Source organism: Ammospiza caudacuta, chromosome 19, assembly GCF_027887145.1.
Source record: "Ammospiza caudacuta isolate bAmmCau1 chromosome 19, bAmmCau1.pri, whole genome shotgun sequence".
NCBI classification, from domain to species: Eukaryota; Metazoa; Chordata; class Aves; order Passeriformes; family Passerellidae; genus Ammospiza; species Ammospiza caudacuta.
Window position 1 is genome coordinate 11677599 of NC_080611.1, and position 23194 is coordinate 11700792.

At 50.6% G+C, this 23194-nt stretch overlaps 1 protein-coding gene across 1 annotated transcript in view; it reads right to left on the minus strand.

Annotated features, from left to right (window-relative positions):
- Positions 1-1382: 1382 nt before the first annotated feature.
- The window catches only part of SLC39A11 (solute carrier family 39 member 11), a 63728-nt gene continuing 41916 nt past the window's right edge, over positions 1383-23194 (minus strand). Inside the window, exons 7-10 of the mRNA XM_058817534.1 lie at positions 17979-18048; positions 4370-4468; positions 3154-3312; positions 1383-2378 (exon numbers count right to left, since the gene is read on the minus strand). Coding sequence (XP_058673517.1) covers positions 2300-2378; positions 3154-3312; positions 4370-4468; positions 17979-18048 — 407 coding nt within the window. The 3' untranslated portion in view covers positions 1383-2299. The remainder of the gene's footprint in view (positions 2379-3153; positions 3313-4369; positions 4469-17978; positions 18049-23194) is intronic.

The window sequence follows — 23194 nt, forward strand, 5'->3', positions numbered from 1 at the left end:
AGAGAAAAAGGAAAAAGAAAAAAGGGAAAAGAGAAAAGGAAAAAGAAAGGAAAAGTAAAAGAGAGAAAGAGGGAGAGGGAAGGGGAAAGAGAAGGGAAAGAGAAGGGAGAAGAGAAGAGAAGAGAAGAGAAGAGAAGAGAAGAGAAGAGAAGAGAAGAGAAGAGAAGAGAAGAGAAGAGAAGAGAAGAGAAGAGAAGAGAAGAGAAGAGAAGAGAAGAGAAGAGAAGAGAAGAGGAGCCTTTATTTGGGGGGGTTGAAGTTTTAGCTGCAGAGGGATCACAATTTAAGTTTCCCTCCAACTGTTAAAATTTATTTTGGTTTTAAGACCAAACTCAGGAATCTAAAGGTTTTACTGCAAAATTAGGGGGACCTTCCCCTCACACCAAGGAATGGGGAGATCATTTCATTTCCCTCCAAGGGACAAACAGAAAAAAGGGATTTTCCTCTGGGATTTCTGCTTCCCTCCCTTCCCAGGGCTCCATCCCCATCTGGCCTGGCTGCATCCAGGCAGGATTAAATGCTTTTTGTGGCATTATCTCCCAGAAATCTGATTACAAGGCTGCCTCCAACTCTCTAATGTTGGGGTTTTTTTTTGTACCAGTTGGCACCACACACCGGGAATTAAAGCAGGAAACACCCAAAGTCACCTTTCCAAAGAAGGGCCTGACACCCCTGTTTGTCCTGCTAAAGGCTGAAATCCCAAATTTCCCCTGTGCCTGCAGGGACCCAGCTCAGCCCCACAGTGCCAGGGATGCACACCCAGGATGGAACTGCCTTTCCTTGGCTTTTCCCTTCTTTTCCAAATCCCAAGGAAGCTTTTCCAGCCCCAAGGAAGCCTCCCCAGCCAAGAGAGGACCTTGGAAAGCCAGGAACAGTGAGGATGGAGGAGGAAGGAAACCCAGCAGAGTGGAGGGAGGAGGATCCAATCCGTGGATTTATGGCATGGAAACAACCCTGTGCAAACTCCATTTCCCATTTATTGGAAGCAATCACAGTTAAAAGGTCAAATCCATCAGCAAACAGGAGCTTTGGATCATCCAGAGGGACACACAAAGGAAATCCATCCCAAAAACAAGGACTGAACAAAATGGAGAGCTCAGATTACTCCAGCCTGTTCCCTTTGGGGGGACTCAAGGGGGATCCAGGACATCCCAGCCCCAATTCCAGAGGGACTGAGCAGCCAGGTGATCCAAATAATCCCACAGGAGGGTTTAGGGAAGCTCTTTGTGCTGGAGATTGGAGCGAGGGGTTGCCGGGATTTGCAGCATCCCCCAAGGCTGGCACGGGGATGGGCAGGATTCACCCCCCAGCCTGCCCAATCCAGGATTGGGGATCAATCCTCACCTCTCAGGAAGAGCCATTCCACAAGAAATGCTTGGGAAGCAGCAGGAGAAGAGGCAGGAATGTCCATGCATGCTTCTGTCCATGAATGGTTCTGAATTATCTCCAGTGGGATAATTAATCCGTCCTGAGGGATTTATTAATCCATTCATCCCGGAATGCCCCGGTGCTGGCTCTGCTCCTGCCCTTCCTGCAGGTGAGCAGGAGAACCCTGGCTTGGCCCTTCAGGGAGTTCTGATTGCTGGAAGCAGCAGCTGAAATCCAGAATCCCTTGGGCAGCCCAGACAGCTCCACATGGAATGCATGGAAAACACTCAAATCCTCCTTTTTTGGGGTTTTTCCTATAGAAAACCCCAGAACATTGGACACGTTGGAGCAGTGCCCCTCTGAGACACATTCAGGAAAAAATGACATTTCCCTCTTGCAGAGATCCCAAGAAAATTCATCTTTATTTGCCTGGACTATCTCCATGCATCCAAAGCAATCCCTGCAGCGTTCCTGAGGAGCAGCAGGGTGTGGAAGACCTGTGATCCCATGGCTCATCACAGCCCCAATGCCTTCAGCCTTCCCAAAAAAGGGTGCAATTCCACACTCCATAAGGAGATTACTCCATTTCAAGACCCCAGACCAGCCTCCACACAGGGCAGGGAATTCCCAACCTCTGCCAGAACAGAGAGGATCAAAATCCCAAATTCCCTGGAGAAACCAGCCCAGCGTTCATCCAACGCCCCTCCCAAGAGGAAACCCCAACCAGGATCTGGGAGGACCCACCCGTATTTGTGCTTGGAAACCATCGCCAGGAACTCAGAGGGGAGGGGGAGATACAAAATCAGAGGAAATCAACACCAAACCAGATCCCAAAATTCTATGTACAGATCCAGTCCCGGGCCGAGGCGTGCGCGGCTCCGATCCCGCGGCGCGGGGCTCTGCTGTGTCCTCCGGGCAATGCAGCTCTGCCCTAGCCCAGCCCCACGTCCAGGGACATCATCACCACAAAGCCCAGGATGGAGGTCCAGGATGCCAACTTGCCGTTGCCACTGCAGGGAGAGGGGACAGGGGAACGTTGGAGCGGGGAATGTTGGAGCAGGGAATGCTGCTCATGTCCCATGCCAGCCCCGATGATCCCAAACCCTCCTGCCCATGGGGGCCATTCCCTGGCATGGGGAGGGACCTCAGCAATCCCTCGGCTGCATCCTGACCCCCTGGGATCCCAAACCCCATCTCCACGGGATAATTTTCCCCTTTTCTCTCAGCTTGCTGCCTGGAGGATTCCCAGACTCTCCATCCAGCCAAGGAGCAGAACCCATCTCTGTCGCAGACACATTTTATGAAAAATCCTTTCTTTAGGATTTTTCCTCCTGAGAAGCTGAGAGGCCTCAGGAACAAAATGCAAACAATGGTTATCTGCTGCTGTGGAATGCAACAGGTGCATCTGGGATTGGTCTCATGCGCTTGTTTCTAATTAATGGCCAATCACAGTCTGGCTGTGTCAGACTCTCTGGTCAGTCACAAGATTTTATTACCATTCCATTCCTTTCCTTTCAAGCCTTCTGATGAAATCTTTTCTTCTATTATTTTAGTATAGTTTAATATAATATATATAATAAAATAATAAATCAGCTTTCAGAAACATGGAGTCAGATTCTCATCTCTTCCCTCGTCCTGTGGCCCCTGTGAACACCACCACACATCTCCACTTCCCTGCCTTGGCTGGGTGTTTCTATGCCCTCTGCTCCCAAACTCCCCCTTCCCACGGACCCTCCTTGTTCCCAGGGGTAAGTGGGACCTCCCCAGAGGAGAGGGGGGTCTCACCTGGTCTGTGCCTCGGGGATGATGTCGTCCATCACCACGTACACCATGGCTCCAGCAGCAAACCCCAGCGCATAGGGCAGGAGCGGCTCCGCCAGCACCACGGCAAAGGCGCCCAGGAGCCCGGCCAGGGGCTCCACCATCCCGCTCAGCTGCCCATACCTGCCGGACAAACAGCCAGAACAGCCCTGGAGAGCTGGGGCAGGGCTGGCACAGCCATCCCAAAGGGATCAGGGGGCTCAAACCACCCCATTCCCACTGTGTCCCTGTTCCCCGCGCCTCGGAGGAGTCGGACACTGCCACACCTGGATTATGGCGACAGGAAAGGGTTTGACAGAACAATTTTGACATTTTCCCAGCTGAGTTTTTCAGGCAGGATCTAATTCCTGCCCTCAGCAGCTCTGTGTGATTTGGGGATCCAGCTCCCAGGCAGAGGGAACATTTCCAATCAGCACAACTCAGTCCCAGCCTGGCCCCAGCCTCAAGCAGGATAAAGCCACATCCTGCCCAGTCCTTTTCTTTCCCAGCCCTCTGGACCATGGGAATTCCCTTCCCAGCAGCAGCAATCCTGCTGCAAGTCCCAGCACTGAAAGAGGTGGGTGGGAGGAAAGGAAAACAAAACTTTGGAGCAGTTTGGGATCCTTCCCTCCCTCCGTCCATCACCCGGAGCAGGGCAGGGGCAGGAACGCAGCTCCTGCTCCCAGGGTTTGTGCCCTTGGATTTTGCACCTCTGGGAAAAGGGGAAAAAATAGAAGTGGGGTTGAAATGCAGCCTGAAGGGAAATAAAAATGAAGGGACATAAAAAAACATAAATAAATAAAGGCAGTGCAGGATCTGGAGCCCAGCACAGCCCTGAAGAATTGCTGGGATCAGGGATGCATCCCTTGGACCTGGTGATTGCTGGGATCAGGGATTCAGCCCCAGGATGAGGCAATGGTTGGGATCAGGGATTCATCCCTGGGATTGGTGATTGTTGGGATCAGGGATTCATCCCTGGGATGTGATGGTTGATCAGGGATGCATCCCTGGGATCCAGGGTCTGGGATCTGAGCCCGGAGGGTGTGGAAGGAGCAGAACAGTGCTGGAGAGCTGCAGCACCAGAGGGAACACAGCAGACCCAGAGCAATCCCATCCCAAGGGCTCCATCCCATGGATGTGGGGAGGATCAGAGGCAGGAGGGGCTGCTGGAGGAGGCTCCTTTCCCGGGAGCAGAGCTCACCAGAACGCTTTCCAGGTGGAAAATCCCGCGCCACGCAGGGGCAGGCTGACAGCCAGGCCCTCTGGGAAGTTCTGGATGCCAATCCCAATGGCTAAATTCCTAAAAAAAGCACAAATAGATCAATTTATTTATGTTAGGTGCAAAGCTCAGCCTGGGATAAGCTACTGGGAAAAAGGGACACAATTAAAGATTCAGTGGAAATGCTCCCAGCCCCAGTGCCCAGATTTAACAGGATCCCAGCAAATTCCATCCCCCAGAGCTTGTCCTGGGAGGCTCTGGAGGGATTTCAGCCCGAGGATTCCCGGGAGCTGCAACATTCCCTCTCTTTCTGCTTTCCCTCTCTTTCTGCTTTCCCTTTTTTTTGCTCTCCCTCTTTTCCCCCCTCTCACATCCCATGGAAAGGGAACACTTTGGAAATTCCAGCATCAAACTCAGCAGAGGGGAGAGCGGGGCTGTGCATCAGTCAGGGAATCCCAGACTCCTGGAATGCTTTGGGTGAGAAGGGATTTTAAATCCCATCCCATCCCATCCCACCCCTGGCACGGCAGGGACACCTCCAGCTTTGCCAGGCTGCTCCAGCCTGGCCTTGGGCACTGCCAGGGATCCAGGGGCAGCCACAGCTGCTCTGGGAATTCCATCCCAGGGCATCCCCACCCTCTCAGGGAGGGATTTTGTCCTCACAGGGAAAAATTTGGTTTTTGCTGGAGCTGTGCATGGCTGGCACATCCACCTCCCTCCCTTCCACATCTGCAGGAGTTTGGGATTTTGGAGGAACGTTTCAGGCACCAAAAAGGGCTCGCGTTTGTGCCATGGGCTCCCCACACATCTCTGTCCCACCCTGGGAGCCTTTCTCCAATTTCTCCACCTTTGCTGGGCTCCGTTGGTGGCACTGGGGGACACCAAGAGTGGGACCACCCTTGGGGGCTCCAGCAGGGAGGGTTTGGGCTCTGAGTGACCCCCAGAGCCTCTCCCAGCTCAGTCCTGCTCTGCCAACAGCCGCCAGCTCCCTCTTTACACCCCCTCGTTTCCTACGAGTAAAATAAGCCCGGTGAGAAAAAACCTCTCGGGGTTGTTTAAACTTCTCCCAGGGTTTCCAGAGCAGGGGAGGGGAGGGGGAGAGGCTCTGGGCTTTCCCTGGGCAGGACAGGCCATCACAATCACAAACATTATTCCAGCAAAGAGAGGGAGGACGGAGGGGGAAAACCATCCCTGCAGGAAAACACTGCAGCCGCTGTCTGCGCTCTGGGGCTGGGTTTTTCCCCTCCTTCCCTGGCTCAGCACAAAGCAGCTATTGCTGCTCCTGGCCACGAAAAATGAGCAGGGAGGGAGTTGTGAATGGAGGGGTCTGTGTGAGGAGCTCCCCCCATCCCGATCCCAGCGGGAATTGGGACCCCCAGGCTGACCCCCGAGGGGCAGGAGGGAGGGATGGGATGGGGCAGAGCCAGGAGGGACCCATCAGGGGTTGGGTCTGTCCTCTTGTGCTCTTCTTCCCACACATCCCCCAGGACAAGCCATGTGGGCTCCCCAAAACCAGGAATAACCCCAGGACAAGCCATGTGGGCTCCCCAAAACTAGAAACAACCCCAGGACAATCCATGTGGAATCCCAAAACCAGGAACAACCCCAGGACAATCCACTCAGGCTCCTCAAAACCAGAAACAGCCCCAGGACAATCCATGGGGGCTCCCCAAAACCAAGAACTCCCCAAAACCAGGAATAATCCCAGGACAATCTGCCCAGGCTTCCCCAAACCAGGAATAACCCCAAACCAGGGACAACCTCAGAATAATCCATGTGGGCTCCCCAAAACCAGGAATAAGCCCAGGACAATCCATCTGGGCTTCTCAAAACCAAGAACTCCCCAAAACCAGAAAATCCTGGGTTAATAACCCCCAGAAAATCCATATGGGTTTCCCAAAAACCAGGACAACCCCAGGACAATCCATCTGGGCTTTCCAAGACCAAGAATCAGCCCCAGGACAATCCACGTGGGCTCCCCAAAAGCAGTCCCAGCCCTACAGCTGGGGCTGCCATGAATGCCCAGCCCAGGGCAGGATTTTATCCCCATTCCCAGGAAATGTGAGCCCCGCCAAGGACACTGATCCCCTGGGCACGAGGAGAGCTCCGTGCCAAGGGAACACCTGAACATTCCCAATGCTTTCCTAGGGTCACTGCCCCAAGGGAGCCACCCCTGCTCTGGGCAGGAGGCAGAAATGGCATTCACCTCCATGCTGCAAATAAACCCATCCTAAGGGATATCCTGTCCCAAGTCCTGTCCTGAGGGATACTCAGTCCCAAGGGACATCCCATCCTGAGGGATTTCCCATCCCAAGGGACACTCCATCCCGAGGGACATCCCATCCCAAGGGACACTCCATTCTGAGGGATATCCCATCCCAAGGGATATCCCATCCCAAGGGACACTCCATCCCAAGGGATATCCCATCCCAAGGGATATTCCATCCCAAGGGATATTCCATCCCAAGGGACACTCCCATTCTGAGGGATATCCCATCCCAAGGGACATCCCATCCCAAGGGACATCCTATCCTGAGGGATATCCCATCCCAAGGGACACTCCATCCTGAGGGATATCCCATCCCAAGGGACACTCCATGCCAAGGGACACTCCATGCCAAGGGACACTCCATCCCAAGGGACATCCCATCCCAAGGGACACTCCATCCTGAGGGACACTCCATCCAAAGGGATATTCCTATCCCAAAGGACACTCCCGTCCCAAGGGACACTCCCGTCCGAGAATACTCCTGTCCCAAGGGATACTCCATCCCAAGGGATATTTCCATCCCAAAGGACAGCACATCCAAAGGGACAGTCCTGTCCCAAGGGATGTCCTGTCCCAAAGGATACTCCATCCCAAGGGATTCTCCATCTCAAGGGACATCCTATCCCAAGGGATACGTCCACCCCAAGGGATATCCTGTCCCAAAGGACACTCCATCCCAGAGATACTCCATCCCAAGGGATATTTCCATCCCAAAGGACACTCCATCCCAAGGGATATTTCCATCCCAAAGGACACTCCATCCCAAAGGATATCCCCATCTCAAGCAACACTCCATCCCCAGGGCCATCCCCTCCCTCCTTCGTTCCCCCGCGGCAGCCCCGGGGCAGCAGGAGCGATCAAAGCCGCATTGTGTCACTGTGTCATTGTGTCCGGGGAACAAAGGCGCCTTTTGACGGGAATAGGTGCGGACTCTTGGAAGGCTTCCCCCGGCTGCTGCTGCTGCAGCGAGGGAACACATTGATAAAAACAGCACAGGGACACCCGGGTGGCACAGGGACACGGGGACACGGGGGACAGCCATGAGCCACCACGAAAACCCATGGGGTGAAGGGTTTGGGGTCCCAAAGAGAGGAGAAGAAAGGTGGGGAAAGGGGTACAGAGGTGGGGGACTCAGATCCCACCTGGTCGGATTTTTGCCACCCCAAGGATGTGGCACTGGGTGCTCTGGGCTGGTGACAAGGTGGGGACAAGGCACAGGTTGGACCTTGGAGAGCTTTTCCAACCTCGGTGATGCTGGGATTCTGTGCATGGGGCAGGACAACCTGCAGCTCATCCCCAACCTGCAAACCTCAGCTGGTCCCACAGAAACACATCCAGGGAAAATCCCACCAGACTCTGCCTGGGGATGTGCCACAGTGTCCCCAGGCTCTGTCACAGCACAGAAACGTCCCCGGGGTGACTCCTCCACGTGGCTACAACAGCCTCGGTGTCCTTGGAAGCACCAAGGGCCCGACACACACTGGATGTGTTGCCTTTCCCAGCTCTGCCTCAACTTCCCCGTCTGTAAAACCAGGTCAATGACAGCCATGGGACAACCAAATCCCCTAAAACTGCTCCAAACTGGACACAGAACCCCCAGAGCTCTGCCCTGCCCTTGGCCCGTCCTGCCACGCAGCAGAGCCCAGTTTTTGGGGAAGGAAAGGTGAATCCACGCCCTGCTGTTGGGGTTCCCCATGGAACATCCCAGGCTGGAGCTCCTGCCCCCCTCTGCTGCCAACTGCTCCGGCTCCACGCTGAGAAACTCCAAGTTCACTTGCAAAAAAAAAAAAAAAAAAAAAAAAAAAAAAAAAAAAAGTTGGCATCTCTGCATATTTGCAAGGTCAAGGCACAGAAAGCCTTCTATAAGCCTAAAGCCTTGTTTTCAAGGGCCCATTCTTTGAGGGAGTGATTATGAAAGCAGGCTACATATTCTTAACAAGCCCCTTTTCACTCGGGCTTTCAGTTCCCCGCAGTGGAGAATGTGCATGTGTATTCTTGCATGGCAGCCCTTCCATACTGTTGGGATTGTTATCGGTGCCTGAAAGAAGCGATTGTTTGGGGCTGCTGCGATTGCATCACGGCTGCCCCCGGGCCGGCCGCCCGCAGAGGTGTTTGATCAGGGCTGCAGGTGGGAAGGAGCTCACGGGGCCCTTTCCCCGGACCTGCCCTACCTGTTGGACCCTGTTCCAAACAGCTGCTCCTCTGTTAGACCCTGTTCCAAACAGCTGCTTCCCTGTTAGGCCCTGTTCTACACAGCTGGTCCTCTGTTAGACCCTGTTCCTAACAGCTGCTTCCCTGTTAGACCCTGTTCCAAACAGCTGCTCCTCTGTTAGACCCTGTTCCTAACAGCTGCTTCCCTGTTAGACCCTGTTCCAAACAGCTGCTCCTCTGTTAGACCCTGTTCCTAACAGCTGCTTCCCTGTTAGACCCTGTTCCAAACAGCTGCTCCTCTGTTAGACCCTGTTCCTAACAGCTGCTTCCCTGTTAGACCCTGTTCCTAACAGCTGGTCCTCTTAGACCCTGTTCTACACAGCTGTTCCTTCCCTGTTCTCCCCTCTTAAACCCTGTTCCACAGAGCTGCTTCTTCCTTCTGCTCCTCTGTCAGACCCTGTTCCACACAAGTTTAACACCCAGCTTCTCCTTACCTGTTCCCTCTGTTAGACCCTGTTCCAAGCAGCTGCTCCCCAGTTAAACCATGTTCTACACAGCTTCTCCTTCCCTGTTCTCCCCTATTAAACCCTGTTCCACACAGCTGCTCCTTCCCTCTGCTCCCGTGTTAGACCCTGCTCCACACAGGGTTTAACACCCAGCTTCTCCTTCCCTGTTCCCTCTGTTAGACCCTGTTCCAAACAGCTGCTTCCCTGTCAGACCCTGTTAGACCCTGTTCTACACAGCTGCTCCTCTGTTAGACCCTGTTCTACACAGCTTCTCCTTCCCTGTTCCCCCTGTTAGACCCTGTTCCACACAGCTGCTCCTTCCTTCTGCTCCCCTGTTAAACCCTGTTCCAAGCAGCTGCTTCCCTGTTAGACCCTGTTCTACACAGAGTTTACCACACAGCTGCTCCTTCCCTGTTCTCCCCTGTTAGACCCTATTCCACACAGAGTTTAACACCCAGCTTACACCCTGTTCTACACAGAGTTTACCACACAGCTGCTCCTTCCCTGTTCTCCCCTGTTCCACAGAGCTGCTCCCCAGTAAAACCCTGTTCTACACAGCTTCTCCCCTCTTAAACCCTGTCCCACAGAGCTTCTCCTTCCCTGCCTTATCCTTGCCCAGCCCCACAACCAAGGACACCGCTGCAGCTTCAGCCCCAAAAATGCAAACAACAAAAAGGCTCAAAATGGCCCAAAAAGTGCAAACGACAGGGAATTGAGGGGAGCAATCTGTGAGGGTGGGACTGCATCACCTGGAGCTGCAATGGGACAATGAACCCCAATATGGAAATGGAGCAAAACTTATAAAAGTGTGAAAATTCCTGACTCTGAGTCCATTTTGGTTCATCTTGGGTGCAGCCCTGGCCGGGCTCTTGTGCTGCCCAAAGTGGATCCATTGAGGAGATCCTTTTAATAAACCCTTTTAATAAATAAATTTATTCTGTAACTCTGTCCAGCCTCTGCTCCAGCTCAGCCTTTTCAAGGTGAGCCCCGGGTGCTTCACCTGCTCCTCCACCATCCCCTCCATGGAAAACACACCCCCTGGGTGATTCACCCCTCACCTCCCCCAGGGCTGGATTTGGGGTGAAAGCCACCCCAGGAACACAGAATTGCTTTAATTTAAGGAAAAGACCCTGCAGATCACCAGATCCAGCTGTTTTCCCAGCACTGCCAAGGCCACCACGGATGTCCCCAAGTGCCACTTATCTGTTAACCCCTCCAGGGATGGGGACTCCAGCACTGCCCTGGGCTGGACACCCTTTCCAGGCTGGAATTGTCCCAGTGTCCATCCTAAACTTCTCCTGGTGTGACTTGAGGTGATTTCCTGCTGTCCCTTGTCCCTGGGGAGAAGAGCACAACCCAGACCTGCAAAGGTCCCAGCCCGGTCCCAAACCTCCCTGGGTGGGCACAGGGGACCCAAATGGAGCTCAGCCAGGGCAGGGAACCCCGCCAGACCCCACGGATGGACGGGCCCCACTGCTCAGGCCCTGCTGATCCCCTGCCCTCTTCCATCCCTGCCCCTTATCTGCCCATTCCGGGCTCTGTTTGGTTTCTGAGCCAGCCTCAGGGGAAGGTTCAGCTCTGCCCCCGGCTCAGGAGCTCTTCCCTGTGCCCCGAGCAGCCCCAGGATCCTCCAGGAGCAGCCCCAGCGCTGCACATGAGGTTTGCTCACCCACTCATCCTCCTCCCCTGGATTTTATATTGTGAGACATCCAAAACATTCCCTCTGCAAGAGGAAAAATGAAAGGGATCAACAGGAGACATCCCAAATATTCCCAAATATTCCCTTTCTCAGAGGAAAAAGGGATCAACATGAGACATCCCAAATATTCCCAAATATTCCAAAATATTCCCTTTTCCAGAGGAAAAAGGAAAGGGAGCAACGTGAGACATCCCAAATGTTCCCAAGTATTCCAGATGAAAAAGGAAAAGGATCAACGTAAGACATCCTAAATATTCCCAAATATTCCCTTTTCCAGAAGAAAAAGGGATCAACATCAGACATCCCAAATATTCCCAAATATTCCAAAATATTCCCTTTTCCAGAGGAAAAAGGAAAGGGATCAACGTGAGACATCCCAAATGTTCCCAAATATTCCAGATGAAAAAGGAAAAGGATCAATGTAAGACATCCCAAATATTCCCACATATTCCTAAATTTTCCCAAATATTCCCTTTTCCAGAGGAAAAAGGAAAGGGATCAACGTGAGACATCCCAAATATTCCCAAATATTACAGAGGAAAAAGGAAAAGGATCAACATGAGACATCCCAAATATTCCAAAATATTCCAGATGAAAAAGGAAAAGGATCAACGTAAGACATCCTAAATATTCCCAAACATTCCAAAATATTTCAAAATATTCCCAAATATTCCCTTTTCCAGAGGAAAAAGGAAAAGGATCATGAGACATCCCAAATATTCCCAAATATTCCCTTTTCCAGAGGAAAAAGGAAAGGGATCAACATGAGACATCCCAAATATTCCCAAATATTCCCAAATATTCCTAAATATTCCCAAATATTCCCTTTCCCAGCTGGTTGAAGACCAAGGAATGCCCCCAAACTGCTACAAGAGATCTGCACCAACCCTGAAAATCCAAGTCTGTGGGGATGGAGGAGCTCCCCCCTGGCCAGGGCTGATTCCTGACAGGAATTCTCCATTTTCCAGCACAAACCCAAGGCCACCCTTCCCTGGCAGCCTCTCCCAACTCCAGCAGCACCAGGAGGCTCCAGTTAAACCCTCACCCCCCTGTTTTTTAATACTTTAAGATATTTTTAAATATCCAGATCCTTTTAAATACCCAAAATCCTCACGTGAGACCTCATTAATTCTATTTTAAACAGCATCACCCTGCAAATAATTTCAATTTTTTACATATTCATAGCGGGCCAGCCTTAAATAAAATGGGATTTAACGAGGTGGCTGCATTGATGTGGGGTAGGGACATACAGAACTTTATCAAGGTTATTGAAATTTTATATTTTTTTTTATTTAGACACCCACAGAAGCTGGGTGGTCTAAAAGCAAGGCTGGGACTGTGGGGCACCTATAAAAATTCCCAATTAACGTTTATGGCTCCATGCAGAAAACACCAATCCTCTGTTTTTTGTCTGGATATTCCAACTGGGAGCACATTTCAATTAAAAATGGTTTGGTGGGCCTGGAATCCCAGTGGAAGGGGAATGTTGGGGTGGGGTTTCAGGGGTGGATTTTAGGGATTTATTGCCTGGATCCCACATTCCTTACAGGAAATAAAAGGGGAGGAGAATGAGGAGGGTTAACAAATCTGATTTTCCTTCCTGGAAAGAACCCACAGGGAATCAAAGCCCAACTGAACATAGAGAGAAAAACAGGGATGGGGTAAAAATAGGGACGTGTGATAAACCTGGGATATGGGATAAAAAGAGGGGTGTGCAATAAAACCAGAGATTAATGCCAAAATCAGGGATTCAAAATGAGGATTTATCCCTGATAACCCAGAGATGTGTGATAAAATCTGGGATTAATGCCAAAATCAGGGATGTGTGATAAAAACAGGGATGTGTGATAAAAAGAGGGATGTGTGATAACCCAGGGATTAACGCCAAAATCAGGGATGTGCGATAAAACCAGGGATGTGTGATAAATCTGGGATGTGAGATAAATCTGGGATGTGTGGTAAAACCAGAGATCAATGGCAAAACCAGGGATTTAAAATGAGGATTTATCCCTGATAAGCCAGGGATGTGAGATAACACCAGGGATTAATGCCAAAATCAGGGATTTAAAATAAGGAATTATCCCTGATAAACCAGGAATGTGAGATAACACCAGGGATGAACGCCAAAATCAGGGATGTGCGATAAAACCAAGGATGTGTGATAAATCTGGGATGTGTGGTAAAACCAGAGATCAATGCCAAAACCAGGGATTTAAAATGAGGATTTATCCCTGATAAGCCAGGGATGTGAGATAACACCAGGGATTATTGCCAAAATCAGGCATTCAAAATGAGGATTTATGGATTTATCCCCACTCTGGGATGTGATAACCCAAGGACGTGAGGGAAGGTGGGGATTTCAGCTCTGGGGGTTCCCTGGAGCTGTTCCTGGCTCTGGCAGAGGAGGATCCAGCCCCAGCTGAGGATCTTTGGCTCTCTCTGGATCCATCCCCAGCAGAGCCAGACCGGTGAGGGTGAGAGGGAAACCCCACAGTGTCCTGTGCCACAGAGACTCCCACTCATCCCCAGAAAACACAGCAGAACACAGATTTTTGCCTGCTTTCAATCTCCCCATATTAATCAAACCTCTTTTTTTTTTTTCTTTTTTTTTTCCTTTTTTCCCTTTATTTTTTTCTTTTTTTCTTTTCCCCTTTTTTTCCTTTTTTTCTTTTTTTCCCTCTTTTCCTTTTTTCTCCTTTTTCCCCTTTTCCTTTTTTTTTCTTTTTTCCTTTTTTTCCTTTTTTTCCCTTTATTTTTTCTCTTTCTTTTTTTCCTTCTTTTCCCTTTTTTCCTTTATCTTTTTCCTTTTTTCCCCTTTTATCCTTTTTCTTCCTTTTTTCTTTCCCTTTATTTTTTTCCTTTTTTTATTTTTTCTTTTTCCTTTTTTCCTTTATTTTTTCTCTTTTTTCCTTGTTTTCCCTTTTTTCCATTTTTCCTTTATTTTTCCTCTTTATTTTTTTCCCTTTTTCTTCCTTTTTTCCTTTATTTTTTCCTTTTTTTATTTTTTCTTTTTTTTTCTTTTTTCCTTTATTTTTCCTTTTTTTCCCCCTTTATTTTTTCCTTTATTTTCCCCTTTTTTCCCTTTTTTTTTTCCTTTTTTACTTTTTTCCTTTTTATTTTTTTCCTTTTTTCCCTTTAACTTTTTCTTTTTTTTTTTCTTTTTTTTTTTCATTTTTCCCTTTTTTTTTTTTTTTTCTTTTCTCCTTTTTTTTCCCCAGCCTGACAGACCCAGCGCGGGAGGCACAGTCTGTCCCATGCAATAACATTTTCCAAGCCCAGCTCAAAGGCTGCCCTGCGAGGCCGGGGCTCCTCTGCTGGACAGGAAACAAACCCGTGGGCACAGCAGATCCCAGCACTCCCAGCACGAATGGAAACCATTGTGTGGGCTGGAGGAACATCCCCAGCGCATCCAGGGGGGAATAATTCTGTTTCCATCCCTCCCCTGCTCACTCTGCTCCTTTCCCCTCTGTCCCAACAGAGATTTCATGCAGGAAACTGAGCACGGGGGTGCATGGTCCATGGGAACTCCCAAGGTAAATCCGCTCCATCAAAAATCTGAATTTCCCCTGCACCCACAGAGAGCCTGGAGCAAACCTGTTCCCATTGGAAATGTGAAGGATTTTTAGGAAAAAATCCTCAGGAAGCAGCAAAGCTCTTCCTGAGCTTTGAATCTGATTTGGATTCAAATCTGAGTAGGAATCAGATTCGGGGTTCGTGCGCTCGCACAGGGATGGGCTCCTGCAGACAGAAACAGCTCCTGGGGGTGTGGGAGGGGCAGATTTGGGGTTTGGGAGGGGAAGATTTGGGAGATGCTGACTCAGGATTTGGGAGATGGAGATTTGGGGTTTGGGAGATGCTGACTCAGGATTTGGGAGATGGAGATTTGGGGTTTGGGAGATGCAGATTCGGATTTGGGAGGGGAAGATTTGGGGTTTGGGAGATGCAGATTCAGGATTTGGGAGATGCAGATTCAGGATTTGGGAGATGTTGATTTAGGATTTGGGAGATGCAGATTCAGGATTCGGGAGGTGCTGATTTGGGATTTTGGAGATGCCGATTTAGGATTCAGGAGGGGAAGATTTGGGATTTTGGAGATGCCGATTCAGGGGCAGAAATGCCAGGACTCAGGGATATCAGGATGCCAAGAGGACCAGGATCCTTCCCTGCCACCAGTTCCAGAATCCTGTGGATTTGGAAGGTGGAGATTCAGGATTTGGGAGATGCAGTTTCAGGATTTGGGAGATGCAGATTCAGGATTTGGGAGATGCTGATTTGGGGTTTGGGAGATGCAGATTCAGGATTTGGGAGATGCTGATTTGGGGTTTGGGAGATGCAGATTCAGGATCTGGGAGATGCTGATTCAGGATTTGGGAGATGCAGTTTCAGGATTTGGGAGGGGCAGATTCAGGATTTGCCTGTGCCCTGCTTGTCCCCTGTGTGTCCCTTTCCAATCCCGCCCGTGCTGCTCCCAGCAGCTCCAGCTCCATCTGGTTCCCGTTCCCACCCCCGTTCTCATTCCCATCCCCAGGCTCTCCGTGTGTTCTCCCCACGTGTGGAAATCCCTCCCGGGGGCTCTGATCCCGCCGCAGCTCCCGGAGCATCCCGGAGGGTCCCGGGCGCAGGAGCGGAGCCGAACACCCGGTGGCAGCAAAGAAACGCAGAGAATCCCGGCAAGGGCCGGGAGGGGAATCCCGAGATGGCTGGAGAATCCCGGGATGCTGGATGATGGACAGCAGGGGAACCCCGGGGTCCTGGATGAGCTGGGATGATGGGTGGGATGAGAAATCCCAGGATCCTGGGGAGGATGGGGAATCCCAGCACCCTCCCAGATCCCAGGCATTCCCGGGGTGCCTGAGCTGATCCAGCACATCCAAAATCTCCTTTTGCTGCAGCTCTGCTGCCTTTGTGAAGAGCCTTTTATTGCCAGAGCTGAGGGGAGCTGGGGGATCCTGCTCTTTACTCCCGGGGTGTAAAGCTGGAGGATCCTGCTCTCTACCCACAGGGAGTAAAGCTGGAGGATCCTGCTCTTTACTCACAGGGAGTAAAGCTGGAGGATCCTGCTCTCTACCCACAGGGAGTAAAGCTGGAGGATCCTGCTCTCTACCCACAGGGAGTAAAGCTGGAGGATCCTGCTCTCTACCCACAGGGAGTAAAGCTGGAGGATCCTGCTCTTTACTCACAGGGAGTAAAGCTGGAGGATCCTGCTCTCTACCCACAGGGAGTAAAGCTGGAGGATCCTGCTCTTTACTCCCGGGGTGTAAAGCTGGAGGATCCTGCTCTCTACCCACAGGGAGTAAAGCTGGAGGATCCTGCTCTTTACTCCCGGGGTGTAAAGCTGGAGGATCCTGCTCTTTACTCACAGGGAGTAAAGCTGGAGGATCCTGCTCTCTACCCACAGGGAGTAAAGCTGGAGGATCCTGCTCTCTACCCACAGGGAGTAAAGCTGGAGGATCCTGCTCTTTACTCACAGGGAGTAAAGCTGGAGGATCCTGCTCTTTACTCACAGGGAGTAAAGCTGGAGGATCCTGCTCTTTAATCCCAAGGAGTAAAGCTGGAGGACCCTCCTCTTCTCCCTGGGCTCTGGGATGGCACAGGGAATGGGAATGGAAGGTTTGGGATGTGCCTTTGTGGGGCACAGCTTGAGCCTGGACAGAGAAAGGGCTGGACAGCCTGGATGGAGCCAAAATGCACCTGGATAGACCAAAATCCTCCTGGACGGACCCAAAATCTGCCTGGATGGACTCAAAACCTGCCTGGATGGACTCAAAATCAGCTGTGGGACCCCACAGATCCCTCAGCAGGAATCATGGAACGGTTTGGGATGGAAAGGACCTCAAAGATCCACCCAGGGACCCCTCCCAGGTCTGCCCCAGCCTGGTCTGGGACCCTGCAGGGACCCGGCGCCCTCCCCACCCTCACCGGGAGGAATTTCTCCCCAAAGCCGATCCCGTTCTCCTCGGGAGCCAGAAGAGCCTCAAGCGCCAGGGAAAAGCAGAACGCGGGCAGGGCCAGCAGGAGCTGCCGTGAGCAGGGCGGCCACCGAGAGGAGCCAAAGCCTCGGCAGCCCCTGCAGCCCCGCTCCGGGTCGGTCACCCCTTCCTCCCGTTCCTCCCGTTCCATTTCCCCTTCCTCCCATTTCTCCGGGTTCATTATCCCTTCCTCCAGCTTTATTTCCCCTTCCTCCCGTTCCTCCAGGTCCATTTTCCCTTCCTCCCATTTCTCCAGGTTCATTATCCCTTCCTCCAGCTTTATTTCCCCTTCCTCCCGTTTCTCCAGGTCCATTTCCTTTCCTCCAGCTCTGCTTCAGGTTTATCATCCCTTCCTCCCATTTCTCCAGGTTTATTTTCCCTTCCTCCCATTTCTCCAGGTTTATTTTCCCTTCCTCCAGCTTCTCCAGCTCTGCTCCACATTTATTATACTTTCCTCCCATTTCTTCCAGTTCCACTTCAGGTTTATCATCCCTTCCTCTCATTTATCCAGGTTCATTATCCCTTTCTCCCCTTTCTCCAGGTTTATTTTCCCTTCCTCTTGTTTCTCCATCTCTGCTCCAGGATTTTTTTTCCTTTCTTCCCGTTTCTCCAGGTTCATTATCCTCTCCTCCCGTTCCTGCAGCCCAGCTCCGGGTCTGTCACCCCTTCCTCCCATTTCTCCAGGTCCATTTCCCCTTCCTCCCATTTCTCCAGGTTTATTTTCCCTTGCTCCTGTTTCTCCAGCTCTGCTCCAGTTTATCATCCCTTCCTCCCATTTTTTCCAGCTCCACTCCAGGTTTATTAATCCTTTCCTCCCATTTCCCCAGCTCCACTCCAGGTTTATTTTCCCTTCAACGGGAGAAGGGAGGTGATGGACACACCAAAATCCCTGCGTGCCCCTCCTGAGGGCCAGCAGCACCCACGGGGACACTCAGTGCCTCTCCCCAGCGATCCCAGAGAGGCAAAGGAACCCACCAAAAGCAGGATCAGCTCTTACCTGGCACTCTGGAATGTGGCAGACTGCGATTTCCCAACAGCTCCAAAGCCAACTCCCACTGCCAGGCCCTCTGAAACGGCAGGGAAACACCAGTGAGGACCAGTGAGGTGCAGCCCTGTGTGGTGGCGGTGTTTGCAGGGGTCCCAGGATGAGGGAAGAGATGAGAATCTTGAAGGCTCATTTATTATTTTATGATATATATTATATTAAAAGAAAATGATACATTAGAACTATACTAAAAGAATAGAAGAAAGGATTTCATCAGAAGGAGGAAAGGAAAGGAAAGGAAAGGAAAGGAAAGGAAAGGAAAGGAAAGGAAAGGAAAGGAAAGGAAAGGAAAGGAAAGGAAAGGAAAGGAAAGGAAAGGAAAGGAAAGGAAAGGAAAGGAAAGGAAAGGAAAGGAAAGGAAAGGAAAGGAAAGGAAAGGAAAGGAAAGGAAAGGAAAGGAAAGGAAAGGAAAGGAAAGGAAAGGAAAGGAAAGGAAAGGAAAGGGGATAATAAAATCTTGTGTCTCTCAGAGAGTCCGAGCCAGCTGACTGTGACTGGCCGTTAATTAAACACAACCCCACGAGACCAATCACAGATGCCCCTGTTGCATCCCACAGCAGCAGATAATCATTGTTTTTCTTTTCCTCTGAGGCTTCTCAGGAGAATTCCACCCAGCACTGCCCACCCTGGACCCAGCACGGGGAGAAGGTTCTGGATTGATGAGTGCCAAGAAAGGGAAAAGATCCCAATCCCCAATCTCCTGCAGCTGCAATGGGATTTCACCAAGGAGCCAAGCAGCTCCAAAGGGCTCAGGCTCAGCAGAACTTGGTGAATTCCAGCAGAACCAAAGCTCAGTTTGTCCCAGGAACCCCCCAGGAGCTGAAGTGAACCAGGGCCAGGCTCCCAGCTGTGCCCCAAATCCAGCACAGCACTGCAGGGACAGGCTGCACGCACAGGAAACCCAAATTCCATTTGAAAATCCCCGCCCCGCAGATTATTGTGTGTTACAGCTAACCCCATAATTTTAAATACAGTTAATCCCATAATTTTAAATACAGTTAATCCCATAAACCCCAAGGAAAACAGCTGAAAAGCCTTCCCAGAAAAAAAAAAAAAAAAAAAAAAAAAACCAAAAAAAAAAACCAAACTGTTTTTCAGAAAGCACCAAAGCCTTGGTATTTTTTTCACTTTGGTTTAAAATCCTCATTTTTGGGGTTTAAACTCCCCATTTATGGTGTTTAAAATCCCCATTTTTGGGGTTTAAAATCGCCAATTTTGGGGGGCTTTAAAACCCTCATTTGGGGGGTTTAAATCCCTATTTTTGGAGTTTGAAATCTCCATTTTTGGGGTTGAAATCCCTATTTTGGGTGGTTTAAAATCCCCATTTTGGGGTTTAAAATCCCCATTTTTGGGGTGGGGAATTCAGAGGTCAGAACCAAAGCTGGAGGGATTTTCCAGCCTGCAAGGAGGGCTCAGGTGAGCATTCCAGCAGGTGGGAAGGGCACCCTGGGTGTGTCTGTGGCCCTGAGAGTTCCCAGTTGCCTTGGAAACAGCAGGAAAAGCAGCAGAGCCTGGGATAACCACAACATTCCCATCCCTGAGCCACAGCTGAACACTGGCAGCTCCTCAGAGCCAGCCCTAAAACAGGGCAAGGAGATCCCAAAAATCCCAAAACATTGGCCCTAAAATCCCCCAGTGGCAGGGGCTCACAGAACTGGGGCACAGCTCTGGAAAAGATCCTGGATGGACCCAAAATCTGCCTGGATGGAACCAAAATCGGCCTAAATCCTGCTCAGTGATCCCAAATCCTGCAGGACCTGCACATCCCACAGCAAAAACACTTCCCAAATCCTGCCCAGTGATCCCAAATCCTGCAGGATCTGCACATCCCAGAGCACCAACCTCCCAAATCCTGCTCAGTGATCCCAAATCCTGCAGGACCTGCAATCCCACAGCAAAAACATTTCCCAAATCCTGCCCAGTGATCCCAAATCCTGCCCAGCGATCCCAAATCCTGCCCAGTGATCCCAAATCCTGCAGGATCTGCACATCCCAGAGCACCAACCTCCCAAATTCTGCTCAGTGATCCCAAATCCTGCAGGACCTGCATATCCCACAGCACAAAGAGTTCCCAAATCCTGCAGGACCTGCAATCCCATAGCAAAACCACTTCCCAAATCCTGCCCAGTGATCCCAAATCCTGCTCAGCGATCCCAAATTTTGCTCAGTGATCCCAAATCTTGCAGGACCTGCACATCCCAAGGCACCAAGAATTCCCAAATGCTGTTCAGTGATCCCAAATCCTGCAGGACCTGCAATCCCATAGCAAAACCACTTCCCAAATCCTGCCCAGTGATCCCAAATCCTGCAGGACCTGCACATCCCACAGCACCAAGAGTTCCCAAATCTTGCCCAGTGATTCCAAATCCTGCTCAGCGATCCCAAATCCTGCAGGACCTGCCCATCCCACAGCACAAAGAGTTCCCAAACCCTGCTCAGCGATCCCAAACCATGCTCAGCGATCCCAAATCCGGCAGGACCTGCAATCCCACAGCTCAAACACTTCCCAAACCCCTCAGGACCTGCCCATCCCGCATCCCTGTGGCCCCCCAGGCCCTGCCAGAGCTGGGGGTGCCCCCATCCCCTCCCATGGATGCTCTGGAGCTGCTCCCCCTGCCCCAGCCCAGGGAAATTCTCCTTTCTGCTGCCAAGCTCTCATCCATAATTCATCCTGCCCTGGGAAGAGCTGCTCAGCTCCTAGTGGGAAATTAATCCTGCCATAATGAGCTCTGGATTTCTCCAAGAGTTTAAGCTCTGCCACTCAGAGCTGTGTGAAGCCCCAGGGCTCTCCAGGAATCACCATTTTGTCATTATTGCTCCAGGATTAGCAGATCCCAGGGATTCTCCAGGTTTGCGGCAGCACCTGAGGGGTTTGGGGGCGTTCAGGTGGGGTTGGGGAGGCAGGAGGAGATTCCTGCTCATTGCTGATCCTGGTTTAACCCCCTCAGAGCCATCCTCACCCTCAGCCCACCCTCTCCTCTCTTCTCCTCCTCCCACAGAAGCAAATCCTCATTTCAATGCTCAGTTCAATTCCACGGAGCTGCAGCAGCTGAGCAGGAGCTGGCAGCTCAACCTCCACCTGATTTTTAAAGAATTTCACCTGAATTTATAGAACTCCACCTGAATTTCAAATAACTCCACCTGATTTTAAACAACTCCACCTTATTTTTAAAGAATTCCACCTGATTTTATAGAATTACACCTGATTTTTAAAGAACTCCACCTGATTTTAAACTCTACCTGATTTTTAAGGAACTCCACCTGATTTTTAAAGAATTCCACCTGATTTGAAAGAATTCCACCCAATTTTAAAGAATTCCACCTGATTACAGAGAACACCTGATTTTGAAAGAATTCCACTTGATTTTATAGAACTCCATCTGATTTTAAAGAACTTCACCTGATTTTTATAGAACTCCACCTGATTTTAAAGAATTACACCTGATTTTATAGAATTATACCTGGTTTTTAACCACTCCACCTGATTTTAAAGAATTACACTGATTTTATAGAACTCCATCTGATTTTTAAAGAACTCCACCTGATTTTAAGGAACTCCACCTGAATTTAAAGAATTCCACCCGATTTTAGAGAACACCTGATTTTGAAAGAATTCCACTTGATTTTAAAGAACTCCGCCTGATTTTTATAGAATTCCACCTGGATTTAAAGAACTCCACCTGAATTTTAAGGAACACCACCTGATTTGAAAGAAATCCACCTGATTTTACAGAATTCCTGATTTTGAAAGAACTCCACCTGATTTTAAAGAACTCCAGCAACTGCCCAACACCCCCAAGCTCCTCCATCCTGGGAATGCTTCTCTGCAAGCCCAGGACTCTTTCCCAAATTCCCAAATTCCCAGAGCAGACCTGAGCTAAAGCAGGGCCTGGCTCAGCTGGAGCTGAGCTCTCCTGACCCCACAGCACCTGAATCCATCAGAGATATTTAAACTTTCATTCCCAGCACACAAATGCTTTCTCAGGCCACTGCTCAGCGAGTTTAACGTGACAGACCTGAGCTCTGGTGGGGACAAGGCAGGGAAGCAGCTCCCACATGAATATTTCAGTGGAATTTTTCATCCCAGCTGCTGAAAATCCTGCGTTTAATTGTCTTTTGCTGCTGAAAATCCTGGGTTTAATTGCCTTTTGTCACCTTGCTGGCTGTGCTGCTGACAAAACATTGATGTGTTCTCAGTGGCTGCCTCCGGATGAGGTGGTGACAGATGAGCTGGGGACAGGGGGACATCAGAGACACCCCTGTCCCCTTCAACAGCCTGAGGGAAACTGCCCACCATGGAAAATGTGATTTTCCTTCAGCTGCAGAGGGAGCCCTGAGGGAGCTGAGCTGGGACCACAGAGCCAAAAGGAGCCAAAACCAGCCTGGGAGCAGCAGCTGAGAATGTCACCTGTGTCCCTCACCTGAGAATGTCACCTGAGCCCTGACAGTGTCACCTGTGTCCTTCACTGAGAGCATCACCCAAACCTGAGAATGTCACCTGAGCCCTGGGGATGTCACCTGAGAATGTCACCTGCGCCCTTTACTGAGAACATCACCCAAATCTGGGGATGGCACCTTCATTCCTCACCTGAGAATGTCACCTGTTTCCTGAGAATGTCACTTGTGTCCCTCTCTGAATTGCTGCTCCATTCCCTGGAATTCCTGCTCCATTCCCTCAAATCCCACAGAATTTTCCAGCTCCAGGGCTTCACCTTCTGCTTAATTTCCCATTGGAAATCATTTGGTGTGCCGTGAAATCTCCGTGCAAGGGAAACGTTGGGGCGGGGGAATGGTTGAAGGGATGAATTTTGAATTTCAGGGATTTATTGCCTGGATCACAAGTTCCTCACAGGAAATAAAAGTAAGGGGAGGAGGATGACAGCATCCCTTTCCTGCATCCTCCTGGGGATGCCAGGCTGCCTCTTCCTCCTCTTCCTCACCCTGCCAGCAGGGATGGGGTGCTCCAGGAGCAGCAGGGATGCTGGAATTCCAGCAGGGGCATCCCCCAGACGAGGCAGATGGATGGGAGCAGCCAAAGTGGCTCTGCTGAGCCCCAGCAGGCCCCCAAACCCTCATTAAAGGCAACAATTGGAAAACAGCCTCAGTTTCAGCAGCCCCACCAAAGATAATTCCAAATGAGCGTTCCCAGCGTTTTTAATGGGGCTGGG